At 37.8% G+C, this 13,514-nt stretch overlaps 1 protein-coding gene across 3 annotated transcripts in view; it reads right to left on the bottom strand.

The window, feature by feature from the left end:
* ELP3 (elongator acetyltransferase complex subunit 3) overlaps nt 1-13,514 on the bottom strand; it is a 104,317-nt gene that overhangs the window by 75,066 nt on the left and 15,737 nt on the right. For all 3 annotated transcript variants that reach the window (XM_005562939.5, XM_005562938.5, XM_074000571.1), the window contains 2 exons: nt 12,322-12,390; nt 9,607-9,761 (listed from right to left, as the gene is read on the bottom strand). In XM_005562939.5, coding sequence (XP_005562996.1) covers nt 9,607-9,761; nt 12,322-12,390 — 224 coding nt within the window. The remainder of the gene's footprint in view (nt 1-9,606; nt 9,762-12,321; nt 12,391-13,514) is intronic.

Raw genomic sequence — 13,514 nt, 5'->3', positions numbered from 1 at the left:
GTGCTGGGATTACAGGCGCAAGCCACTGTGCCCGGTCACAGTGACCTTATTTAAGTCACTAGAGAAAGAAGAGTAATTAAACCAAAAGAAAGTAGAATAAAAATAAAAGTAGAAGTCTACAGAGTAGAGGAAATAAACAAAACCAAAAGCTACTTCTTTGAAAAGAACAACAAAATTGATAAGCCCCTAACTAGGGTAAACAAGAAAAATAGAGAGAACACAGATGATGAGTATCAGGGTTGAAACAGGGGTGATCACTAAGATTCCACAGACATTAAAAGCCTAATAAGGCAACATAATACCAAAATATTTGACAAAATGAATGAAACAAATTCCTTGAAAAACATAACTTATTAAAATGGACACAGATGAAACAGAAAATATGAATAGCTCCATATCTATTAAACGAACTGAATTAATTATCTAAAACCTTCCCATAAAGAAAATTCCAGCCCTAGATAGTTTCACTGGTGAGTTCTAGCAAACATTTATGGAAGAAATCACATTCATGTTTCAGAAAATAGGGGAGTTTCAGAAAATAGGGGAGGGAACAACACATCCTTACTTGTTTTGTGAAGCCAGAATTATACTAATACCAACAACTAATACCTGACAACAAAACTATAAAAATTATAGGCTGCCACCCCGTATAAACGTAGACACAAAAATCCTCTACAAAGGATCAGTAAGTTGAATCCAACAATATGTAAAGATGATGATATAATAGGGTTTATCCTAGAACTGTAAGGTTTAATGTTAAAAAAAATCAAAATAATTCATATTATCACAATAAAGGAGGAAAATCATATGACCATTTAAATAGATGCAGAGAAAGCATTAGACAAATGAGTTAATGATAAACCCTCTCAATAAATGTATTCAATCTAATACAGGTAACTATAAAAAACCCATAGGCTGCACTTAATACTGAAATAAAAATGTTTTCCCTGTATCACTGGGAACAAGATAGAGAGGCCCACTCTTACCACTTCTGTTTAACACTGTACCGAAGGTCCTAGGCAGTACAGTAAGGCAAGAGAAAGAAAAGCATGCAAATCCAAAAGGGAAAAGTAAAAGGCACATTTGCAGATGACATGATTGTTTAGGAAGTAAATATTAATGGATTTACAAAAATAGCTTTTAGAATTAAGTAGTGAATTTAGTAAGGTCTTATGATATAACATTAATATATAAAAATCAATTGTATGTATATATATATTAGCAGCAAAAATTTGAAAAAAATGAAATTTATGGCTGGGCATGGTGGCTCACACCTGTAATCCCAGCACTTTGGGAGGCCAAGGTGGGCGGATCACTTGAGGCTGGGAGTTTGAGACCAGCCTGGCCAACGTGGTGAAACCCCATCTCTACTAAAAATACAAAAATTAGCCAGAGATGGTGGTGGATGCCTGTAATCCCAGCTACTCGGGAGGCTGAGGCAGGAGAATGGCTTGAGCCCAGAAGGTGAAGGTTGCAGTGAGCTGAGATGGTGTCACTGCATTCCAGCCTGGGTGACAGAGTGAGACTCCCACTCAAAAATAATAATAATAAAATTTTAAAATGAAATTTACATTTCATTTACTGTAGCACCAAAACACATACAAATATTTTGAAAAAATTTGTTTACAAAAGGCTTACAAAATCTCAACAACGAAGATTGCTAAGAGAATTTAAAAACCTAAGTATACAAGGAGATAGACTATGTTCGTAATTGGAAGAAGCAATAAATTGTCAATTCTTTCCATTTGTTCTATAGTTTTAACACAATTCTAAATCCATTATACTTTTTAATAGACTTTGGCCAGCTGATTCTAAATTTTACATAGAAATGCAAAGGACCTAGAATTTCTAAAGCAATTTTGAAAAACAATTACAAAGTTAGAAGACTCACATTACTTGACTTCAAGACATACTAAAAAGCCACAGTAATCAAAACAGTGTAGCACTGGCATAAGGATCGAAAACAGATCGATGAAACAGAAAAGAGTCCAGCCCACATCTACTGAGTCCTTTGATTTTTAACAAAAGTGAAATATAATCCAAATGGGGAAGGAAAGTCTTTAAAGAAGTAATGTTAAAGCAACTAGATGTCTATATGGGGAAAAAGAAACTGTGATCCCCACCTCATACTACACATAAGAATTAATTCAAGATGGAACATAAACCTGCAAGTGAAAGCTCAAACTGTAATTAGAAGAAAACACAGGAGAATATCTTTGTGTCTTGGGAATGTGCAATGGTTTATTAGAGACAATACAGAAAAGCAATAACCACGAAAGAAAAAACTGCTAAATTCTACTTTATCAAAATTAAAAACTGGCTAAAAGATATCATTAATATAACAAATAGCCAAACTGCAGACTGGGTTTTCATATTTGCAAAATATAGAGCTGACAAAGGACTGGCAGCTAGCATATACAACCACCCAATCAAAAACGGGCAAAAGATTTTAACAGATACTTCACAAAGGAAATATACAAATAGCATAAGCACATAAGTGTTCAACATCATTAGTCATCAGGAAAAAGCAAACTAAAACCACGAGACACCATTATACACCCACTAGAATGGCTAAAATTAAAAAGACTGACAACACCATATGTTGGTGAAGATGTGGTACAACCAAATGCTCATACATTATTGGTGGGAGTACAAATAGTAGAGCCATTTTGGGAAAATGACTGGCAGTTTCTTGTAAAACTAAACTTATATAGCAATTCCATGTCTATTTATTCCCCAAGAGAAATAAATACATATAGCCACAAAAAGACTTATACAAGAATGTACACTGAAGTTTTATTCATAATGGCCACAAACAAAACAGCTCAGGCATCTATCAATAGAAGGATGGTAAACAAACTGTGATCTCTGCATACAATAGAATAACTCACCATTAAATAGGTAACAACAAATGAATCACCCAACAACATAGATAAATCTCAAAATATTATGCTCAGTGAGAGAGGCCTACAAGAGTATGCTACATGGTTCCATTTATACGAAGTTCTAGAAGAGACAAAACTAATCTGTGATGAGGGAAAAAATCAGAAGAATGGCCGCCTCTGGGAGGCGCAGGGGAGGATTTACTAGGAAGAGGGATGTGAGAACTTTCTCCCGAAACATTCTGGGATGACAGTGACATTCTGTATCTTAATATGACTTTGTAGTACAGGTAAACATAATCAAATGGTATACTTAATATATGTGTTTCTCATATATATATTATGCCACACGTTGTTTTGTACTGTATGTAAATTTACTTCAAAAGAAAAACACTGCCAACAGTGAACACCAGTCAGTGATATGCACGATGAAGTATCTGGGGAGAAGCATACTGAAGCATACAACTTACTATGAAATGCATCAAAAAAGAGAGCGCAAGCATGCATGAAAGAGACTGATGAATGGATAGTGGAACTGACAGATATGTGATAAAGCCAGTATTATAGAATCTAGATGATGGGTATGTGGATGCTCATTGAAAACTGTTTAATTTTTATTTGTTTCAAATAAAATGCTGAAAGAAAAACAATATCAACTCCTTAAAGTGACTAAGATTGTATCCTACGTTCTCTGGCCAATGTTAAGGATCCTGGTCACCATGTATGGAAATCTGGGTGACCAAAAGAGAAAGTAAAATGGTCAACAGAATAAGTGCGAGGTAGGGAGTATCAGTGTCAAAGCCCAGAAATGCAGAAGGTCCTGAGGGCTGCCAGAAATGAGGCCCAGGGCAGCAGGGCCACAGTCAGTCACTCTCAGGCCTCTGTAGGCTCCTTTTGCTTCTGTCGCAGCTCTGCAAGTCTATGAAACTGTCTTCTGGGCCTGGTACCTAGCATTACCTAGCACTTCAGCTTTTCTAAGACAGGTAAGAACACAGTTGGAGGATTTAAAGTCATTAATGGGAGGAAAAAGAGGAAGGAACGGAAATGAATTTAAAATTCCACAGGGAGAAAGTATGACTCACCCACTTTTTAATGGGTAACTACCCTTTTAAATTGCATCTTGTGAAAACAGCCAAAGAGCCTTAAAGTTGAATGTAAAACTGCTTCTGGGCAAAGCTGATTAAAAAGGAATAAAACCATTTTAAAAGGTTGTTCGAGTTATTTGGCAACATTTGCATTCTAGTGAATGGGTGACTCAGATCCCACTACCGGTCTTTTTCATCTCTAGAGCCTGATTGTTACACGATGACAGTCACCAGTAATTGTTGCTCTCTGGAGACTACTGAAGAATCTCAGTCCAGCTGATAGTACTGAGTGATTAGCACTTCGCTTGATTTAATGAGCCTTCAGAAAAGCCATACCTGTTTTGTCCTTGAACTCTCTGTTCACTCAACTTTCGAATTTTTCCATACGCAAGAATATGTAACACACGGCTTGCTACTAGCTTGCCATAAATAATAACCAGGCTCTCTGCTTGCTGGAGCTTTTCTTTACCTTAACTCCTATTCTTTTAAGAAGCAAAACTTTAATCAGGTTCAACATATGAAAACACAGCAGGGACACCTGAGCTAACACAGCAGTAAAACTTGACCCTAATGTGAACAGACTGTTAACCTTAAACACTGCTTGCTGACTCATCGGTCTCAATATATCATCTTTAACCTAATTTAATATTAATCTTTAAAAAAAACCCTGCTAAGCTAATGAAAGTCAGTTTACATCTATGTAGTCCAGCAAGCAAAAACCAAAGTAAAATAAACAAAGTTCATCACCTTACATCTAAGAGCGGTGGGCTACGCTGTGCAAACCAACCAGTTTTCACATATACACTCTGTGCAGGATAAGAGAGAAGAGCAAGGTCAAATCCAAACATTTCCAAGGGCCACATTATGTCAAAACCACAACTTCTCTGGGCTGCTTTTTATTTCATGATTATGCCAACACTTGAAAATACTTTCTGTCTCTAGTTCTATAGCACGAACGAGACTATTATTTCTTCAAATACAAAGTCTCCCTCAAAACAAATACAAACTCTATTATGAGGGGTCTGTAGTAAAATTCTACCCCAACAAAGAAACAAAATGCCACAAATCGGGTTTTTTTTTTTTCAGATTATCTCCCAAAAATATAGAGACTAAGAGAAAAGAGCAAAACATTTAAAGTGTGTGTTGGCAGAATTCAGTGTAATTTATTGATGGTTTTATGGCTCCCAGATTGTACTTTTATTACTTCTCAAGAGCCATTCATGACATGTGTTGCAATGAAAACCCAAATCGTATATAAATTTTTATCTGAAAATAAAGTGTTTGTTGCCCTCTTGAGGTAAATTCAAGAACAGAAACAAAACAACACTGGCACTGCCTAGAATATTACTGAAAGAGGCTTTCTCTTCCACAGGGCTTTTTTCTACAAACACTGAGTTCGCTGTACTAGACAACCCTATTTTCAACCCAATGATGGACAACTTACATTCAAGCACCACTAGCACTAGAACATTTCTGCAAAAATGAAACGTTACACCAAGAATAAAGCAAAATTTTTAGTTTCAATCGATGAAAATGTCAAACTAGATACATCCTAAAAGTTCACTATGCAGATCTTAGTTGGCCTGCTTCATATAGACCCAAACTGTAGGTGATGAAAAGCTTAGTGGCAAATTTGTATGGGGGAGACAGGCAAGTCTAAGATATTTACAGCTCCATTCCACTTAATATGTAAGGTCTTCAAGATAAGAAGACCTTACATATTAAGGTCTTGAAGACCTCACACATTAAGGTCCAAGAAAGGAGTATAGAAGTATATAAGCGTGCATAGAAAAACTAATCTTGATAGATGTCCCTGCCAGGGAATTTTCAGAGCTGAATAAATTGTGGTCAGTAACCCTCTGAGAGAACATTCTGCTGCCATTCCCGTCTCCTGGCTTTGAACTAATAAAGGTTGGTTTTCCTCAATTGCATTTTATCTAAGGTATAGTTTGATTTTTCAGTATTATTAAGAGTAATTAGCTAGATGATATCATTACTCCTCTAAAGTTTGAAGACTTCAGCGTTTACTAAGCATGACTCATTAATGATCAGTTTTTGTTTTTTTTTTTGAGACACTGTCTCACTCTGTCGCCCAGGCTGGAGTGCAGTAGTGCAATCTCAGCTCGCTGCAACCTCCAGCTCCTGGGTTCAAGTGTTTCTGTGCCTCGGCCTCCCGAGTAGCTGGGACTAGAGGCACCAGCCTCCACGCCCGGCTAATTTTTACATTTTTAGTAGAGAGGAAGTTTTGCCATGTTGGCCAGGCTGGTCTCGAACTCCTGGCCTCAAGCAATCTGCCTGCCTCGGCCTCCCAAAGGGCTGGGATTATAGGCGTGAGCCACCATGCCCGGCCTCTTGATCAGTTTTGAATGAGCAGTAACAACACAGTCACCATCTCATCTGCTGTTAAAGCCCCTGCTGGAGGAAGAGATCATAATGCTACAGGTCCAGGTTCACGGACACAGAATTCACCTGTTACATTCCCTAGAGTCAATTGAACAGAAGTGGGATGCTGTGCACACAACTCTCTCAGCTGCCAGATCTTTCACATGGGCTCTTTGAGCTACCCTTGGTATTAAATTTTATGAAAAAGCTCCTCTCTTCTTTTCAATTTTACAAACCCAAGGAGAACAAAGGAAGTTAAGCGGGTAAGGGGAGTAGGGAGGGCACAAAAAGATGTGACTGCCCCCAATTCCAAGAGGCAACCATACCCAGGTCATAAGGTAACTGATCATTCATTTGAAATTCATTCACGCATTTACTTGTGCTTACTATGTGCCAAGAACTGCTTTACTTACAGGGTAATAAAAACCACTCTTAAGTCTACTCAAAATTTGGTCCTACACAAAAAATCTTAAGAGGTGGCACTATTTGAACAACCTTATAATTAGCTATATGAAACCCCCACCCCACATAAAAGAGAAGCCAGAGAAAAGCCTGAGGGTGGTAGGGAAGGGGGGCAAGGAAAAACAGGCCATATTCCTCCCAAGACTGTCAAGCTCTGACGATGTGCACACACATGCACATACATACAGACACACTCACATTCTGACACCTAGCACAGCTTGCAGTTAGGCTCTGAAAGCAAAGCTACCTGGGGTTTACATCCCACTCTACCATCAACCACCTCTGCAACTTTGGGCAAACTGCTTCATCTCTCTGTGCCTCAGCTTCCTCACCTGAAAAACAGGGATAATCTGAACACTTAACTCAAAGGCTTACTATGAGTATTAAATAAGTGAATATTAAACACCATGACAACATGGCCCACTGTACATGCAGCAAAGGGAAATATCCCCCTTTGCTCCCATTTCCCATGTCCCTTCCTCCTCAGCTCTAAGATCTATGATGACCATTATTCTGCCACCTTTTCTATGCATTTATATACAGATGTGTATGTGTGTATGTACATGAACACACAAATGATGGGATTGTACTGTAAGAATTGCTCTAAAAATTGCTTTTCACTTAGTATACTTTGGAGATCCACAACTCTCCCATGAGGTGGTCTCCTCCATTTACATGGTTGGCAACATTACCTATGAGCTGATAATCCCCAGTTTCGTACCATCAGCTCAGACTTCTCTTGTATTCAGAGCCCACTGACATCTCCACTTGAATGTATCACAGGCACCTCAAACTTCACACACCCAAAACAGAACTCTTGATTTTTCTCCCACTGAGACTTTCTCTGCTTTTCCCGCTATCTTTTCCACCTCAGTATACAGCCCTACCCTACCTTCCTACCATTTCTGACAGCCAGAACCTTAGTGTCAGGCTTGATCCCTTCCTCTATCTCAATCTCCTCTCCATCACCACTGCTGCTGCCCCCAACTGAGCAGGGATGGATGTAATCAGATGGCCTTCTATCTGGTTTCCCACTTTCACCCTGGTACTCCTCTAATCCATTAGCCAGACAGTAGCCAGAATGACCCTACCTGTTAACCAGAACATGCCACTTCCCCTTCATCTGCTTCCTACTGCATTTCAAATAAAATTTCAACTCCTCAAAAGCATGTATCTTGGTCCTTACCTAACACTTCAACCCCATCTCATGATGTTCTTTCTCTTGTTCACTGGGATCTGACATGGTTTGAGTGTTTGTCCCCTCCACATCTCATGTTGAAATGTGATCCCCAATGTCGGAGGTATGGCCTTGTGGGAGGTGTTTGGGTCCTAGGGCTGGATTCCTCATAAATAAATGGCTTACCACTGTCTCCCTGGTGATAAGTGAGTTCTCGCTCAGTTGTTTCACGTGAGATCTGTTGTTTAAAAGAGTGTGCCACCTCCCCCACCCGTGATGTGATGTACTGGCTCCCCCTTCACCTTCCACCATGATTGGAAGCTTCCTGAAGCCTCACCAGAAGCAGATTCCAGCACTATGCTTCATGTGAAGCCTATAGAACTGGAGTCAATTAAACCTCTTTTCTTTGTAACTTACCTAGTCTTAAGTGTTCCTTTATAGTGACACAAATGGATTAACACAGGATCTAGCCATGCTGGCTTCCTCTCTGTCCCCAGAACACCCAAGCTGTTTCCCATTTCAGGCCCTTTATCTTATCCTTTCTGCTGTTGGCCTAACTCCTCCTTGTGCTTCAGGCTCAGCCTAAATATCACCACTTTCCAGGATCTAAAACAGCACACAGTATCTAGTGGGCCCTCAAGAAGGATTTGTTAAATAAGGAAAATAGTAACTATCCAGGTGTTCCCACAACTCCTGAAAACAAAAACTATTTTAAGACTTTCACTTCTTAAATCACTGAACTACATACTAACCTGTAGTATTCTTCTTGCTAAAATCAAGGTGTCAAAATAATGCATAATTTTGTCAACTGGAACTCAAAATGAGTAAATTAACTTGTGGTTTGAATAACACATGATTTGACAAACATGAGTTTGTCCCCTCTAAAACTCAGGTTGAAATTGTCATTGTAACAGTATTAACAGGTGGGGCCTTTGAGAAGCGATCTGACTTGTGGGTAAGATTAATGCCATTATAAAAGGATGAATTAGCCCACTTTTTGTTTTTCTTGCCTTTTGCCATGTGATGACGTACCCTTGCCAGACGCCAGGACCTTGACATTGGACTTCCCAACTTCCAAAGCTGTGAGCCAATAAATTTCTGTTCATTAAATTACCCAGTCTCAGATATTTTGTTACAGCAGCACAAGACAGACTAAATCCCAATCACAAACAGTTATTATTTAATAATTATGAAATATTTACTCTAAATTAAGTTTTTAACTACCAGTACCTTGTTTTGCTGATTTTACAGCAGTTAAATGTTTCAAATAAAGCACACTCCCAGTCCCCTTCTTAGGTGGGCTGAAAAACTTAATTAGGCCAATCAAAACTACTGTTGTTTAGACGAGCCTAAGGCTGAAAAGACCTTCATGGACCATATTTGGTGAATCTGTCTGTTTGAGAACACTACTATGTCAACAAACTCTATTCATTTTTTCTTTAAAAGGATTATTTCAGTGAAAGGATTATTTCCGTGAAAATGAGAACTTTCCATGAAACGAGAAAGACTATGAGAAGTAAGAATGTGGATGCAGGGCAGAAGGCATTCTCGTAAGCTAATGCTAGGAGCATAAACTGAAAATCACTCTGGAGACTATGATAAAATAAGAATTTCTTACTTGACTGCCTCGTAAATATTGTTGGAAGTATGTCCTGATAAGGCATCATGTAAATTTCGAATAAAATAATCTCTGTATTCTTCTGGAAGGGCCATAAACGTTCCACCCATCACAATAAACTCCACTTTATCCACACTATGACCAAGTTGTTTTAACTGAAAGACAAATTCATCAGCATTAGAATGATGTAAGCAAAAGCAACTACCCTAAGAAGGCATTGCAAATCTCTTATTTTGCAGTGTTTTCATCAGTAGTTTAAAAATCAGAAGTAATGAAACACATTCAGCTAATTCTGTGGATAAAAAATAGGCTCATCTAAAAGAAAAAAAGTGAGTACAACTCAAATAAGGAGAATGAGAACATAAAATAACAAATAAGAGGCGTGACTTTAATATGTACAAAGTGGAAATTTAAAAACACGAAGAATATAAACTAGAAACCAGTAAAGACAAATATAATACAAAATGCAGAATAATAAGTATTTATTGATCATGTATTTTATGTCAGACTTGGTGGTAAGCCTAGGGGACAAAAAGGTGGCATTTATGGTCAACAATGATACATGAATGATTATGTAACATAATAAGAATTTGATGTAATGGAAGAAAACAAGAATAAATTAGAAAGAAAAATGAAGACAGCAGTCTAAAATTGATGGATGATTCTGAGCACAGGAGGCACTTCAAGTCTGCTTTCTAAAAAAAAAGTGAAAGTCTAATTAAAAATGAAATATTCAGGCCAGGTGCAGTGGCTCATGCCTGTAATCCCAGCACTTAGGAGGACCAGGCTGGCAGATCACCTGAGGTCAGGAGTTTGAGACCAGCCTAGTCAACAAAGTGAAACCCCATCTCTACTAACAATACAAAAATTAGCCAGACGTGCTTGTAATCCCAGCTCCTCTGGAGGCTGAGACAAGAGAATGGTTTGAACCAGGAGGTGGAGGGTGCAGTGACCCGAGATTGCAATTGTGCCACTGCACTCCAGCCTGGGCAATAAGAGTGACACACTGTTTCAAAAAAAAAATTAATTAATAAATATTAGGTCTCCTCTACTAGGGAAGAGAATGATACCAATCTTTCATTTTGTTGACTACAATAAGCCAAGATTCTAATTTTTAAAAATAGGTATTGAAATTCACACTAATTTCTGAAAATGGCAAAAAAATTTATACAGAAAAACTATATATATGCATGTGTATACATATATCAACACTAAAAGAATATTTCTATATCTATCGTTGTTTCCAAGAGATACTCATCAAAATTACCCTGGTAGCTTTTTAAAATATCTTGCTAGAACCTTAAAGCTGACTTAATCAGAACATCCAGAGGCGAAGATCTGACACATGTTTTGGAGAAGTTACTCAGGTAATTCTAGTGCATTTAAGAAAAGAATCACTGCTCTATGTTCATTTCTAAATCTTGTAAATTATGCTCCTTTTTTGGTAAACATAAACATTTCATGCTCAACAGTTTTACATTTTAAAAGAATTAACTATCATAGCTCAAAAAGAAATTGAAGCAAAGGTCAGTTTAGAACCCACTTTTTGGAAAAATGCAGGCTCCCCCAGGTGGGGTCCTCTCCTGTCACTGACAATCCTGTTCCTCATACGCTTGGGTGACAGCAAAGTGGATATGAAAACTGAACAGTATTCATCAATAAGCCAATAAATAAACTCAGACACAACTTATCCACTATAGTATGTATTACTATCTACTTTAGACTTGGATGTGCCTACTATACATTACTGTTACAACTATGGACAGTGCTTTACATTCTTTAAATTGGACAAGTTTAAAATAAACTTGTAAATAAAGAAAATCTGTATTAATGCTCAGATTTCTTGAACAGTGCAAGGTCATGTACGTAGTACTTGTTTTTGGTCAGCTACACTAAGGTATAATTTACATACGATAAAATCCACTAACTTTAAGTGTACAATGGATGAGAGCATTTAGAGTTATCTACCCACCACCATGATCATGATATAGAATAATGCCATACCCCCACACGTTTCTTTGTATTCCTTTGTAGGAAATTTCCTATTTCCACCCAACAAATCTGCAATAATACTTCTTTTTGAGACAGGCTCTTGCTCAGTCACCCAGGCTGAAGTGCAGTGGTATGACCACAGCTCACTGCAGCCTTGACCTTTTGGGCTCAAGGGATCCTTCCACCTCAGCCTTCTAGGTAGCTAAGACTTCAGGTGCACACAACCACGCCATGCTAATTTTTTAATTTTTTGTAGATGGGGTTTTGCTATGTTGCCCAGGCTGGTCTCAAACTCTCAGGCTCAAGTGATCTGCTGTCACAGCCTTCCAAAGTGTTGGGATTATAGGCATAAGCCACTGGGCCTGGCCAGTCAAAATTCTTATTCTGACTTTTGGAAGTTAAAAGTCAACACATCCACCTATTGCTTAAGAACTTTCATACATTTTTATTCCACAAATTTCATACTACTACTAACTTTCTACAAATACAAAAAAACTTAGAGAATATAAAACCCTTAAACAATAAATACAGTCTTTAAAGAAAGCAGTGTTTTTCACCTTGCTAGGCATGGCAAATTCTCCCTCCCTCAGACGGATACTGAAAACTTACAAAGGGGAAAAACACATTTTTCGTTATTTCAGGTTCAATTTGACTCAACCAACAATGCCTTCTTAGTAAGTATAAACAGCTAATTTTTTAAAAACATGTTTTTTAAAAATGTACCTGCTCTATTCGGTGTCTTGTCTGTAGGAAAGGGTCATATCTGGCACGGATAGCTCTCATGGAGGTTGGCTAGAAGAGAAAAATATTGTTATGCTCACATTGAATTAAAAATAAAAAGTAGTTTCAAAAGGATTATATTAAAAAAAACAAAAAACAAAAAACAACTCTCCATGGTTCAGAACACTGAAACATGGCTTGTACCCCCATTATTTTTCTCAGTCTTGTCAGGGTTCAAAACAATGTCCTAAATTACATCCGGCAGGTGTCCACCCGCACTGTCATAAGCACCTCAACAGCAGAGTGTCTCCTTGGATCACATCTGTCTTTTGTATAAACACTTCTGGAATCCCAGGGTCGCCAAAGTGTTCTGCTCACAGACACAGACGTGCATACATATTCTAGAGTCATGTAATAAAGTAACTTTTAAATAAGCTTCTAAAATACCACACAATTTTTAATGGCTACCATCATACAGTGGAAAACTCTACAGCCACAAAACAATGTATTGACATAAAATGTTCACTAAGATATTGTAAAATAAAAGGCAAAGTGAAAGAGGACTCTGATACGCAACCTTATATGGAATCAGTCGAACAAAGAATATGTCCAGGTTGAGCATCCCTAATCCAAAAATCAAAAATGCTCCAAAACTCAAAATGTTTTGAGTTAATTTTTTAAAACTTAACACAAACTTTGCTTCATGCACAAAATTATTACAAATACTGTATAAAATTAATTCAGACTAGGTGTATCAGGTGTACATAAACCAAAAATGAATCTCATGTTCCGACTCGGGTTCCACTCTCAAGATTTCTCATTATGCATATGCAAATATTCCAAAATCCAGAAAAATCCAAAATCCGAAACATTTCTGGTCCCAAGCATTTCACATAAGGGATAGGCAATCTGTGTATGCTGTATTCCCTAAAATATCCCTGAAGGATGGGGAGGAAATAATAGATAACACTAAGTGGTAGGGGGAGGAGCAAAAAGAATGGCTAGGGGATAGGAATGAGAGGAAGCCTTTTCACAAAATCATTCCTCTTGTATTTTAAAAAATTTGAACCCTAGAAAACAGAAAAAAAAAATGAAAACACATATGAGAAAAAGTCACAAGGTTTCCTGGCTTCTGAGCTCTTCTGAGGAGGGTGACTCGTTCAAAAGTGCCTCACTGGCCTCCTGCCTTCCTTCTG

The sequence above is a fragment of the Macaca fascicularis genome, chromosome 8, assembly GCF_037993035.2.
Source record: "Macaca fascicularis isolate 582-1 chromosome 8, T2T-MFA8v1.1".
Lineage (NCBI taxonomy): Eukaryota > Metazoa > Chordata > Mammalia > Primates > Cercopithecidae > Macaca > Macaca fascicularis.
The sequence above is the reverse complement of the archived record's forward strand: the minus strand, read 5'-3'. Positions and strand labels throughout refer to the sequence as shown.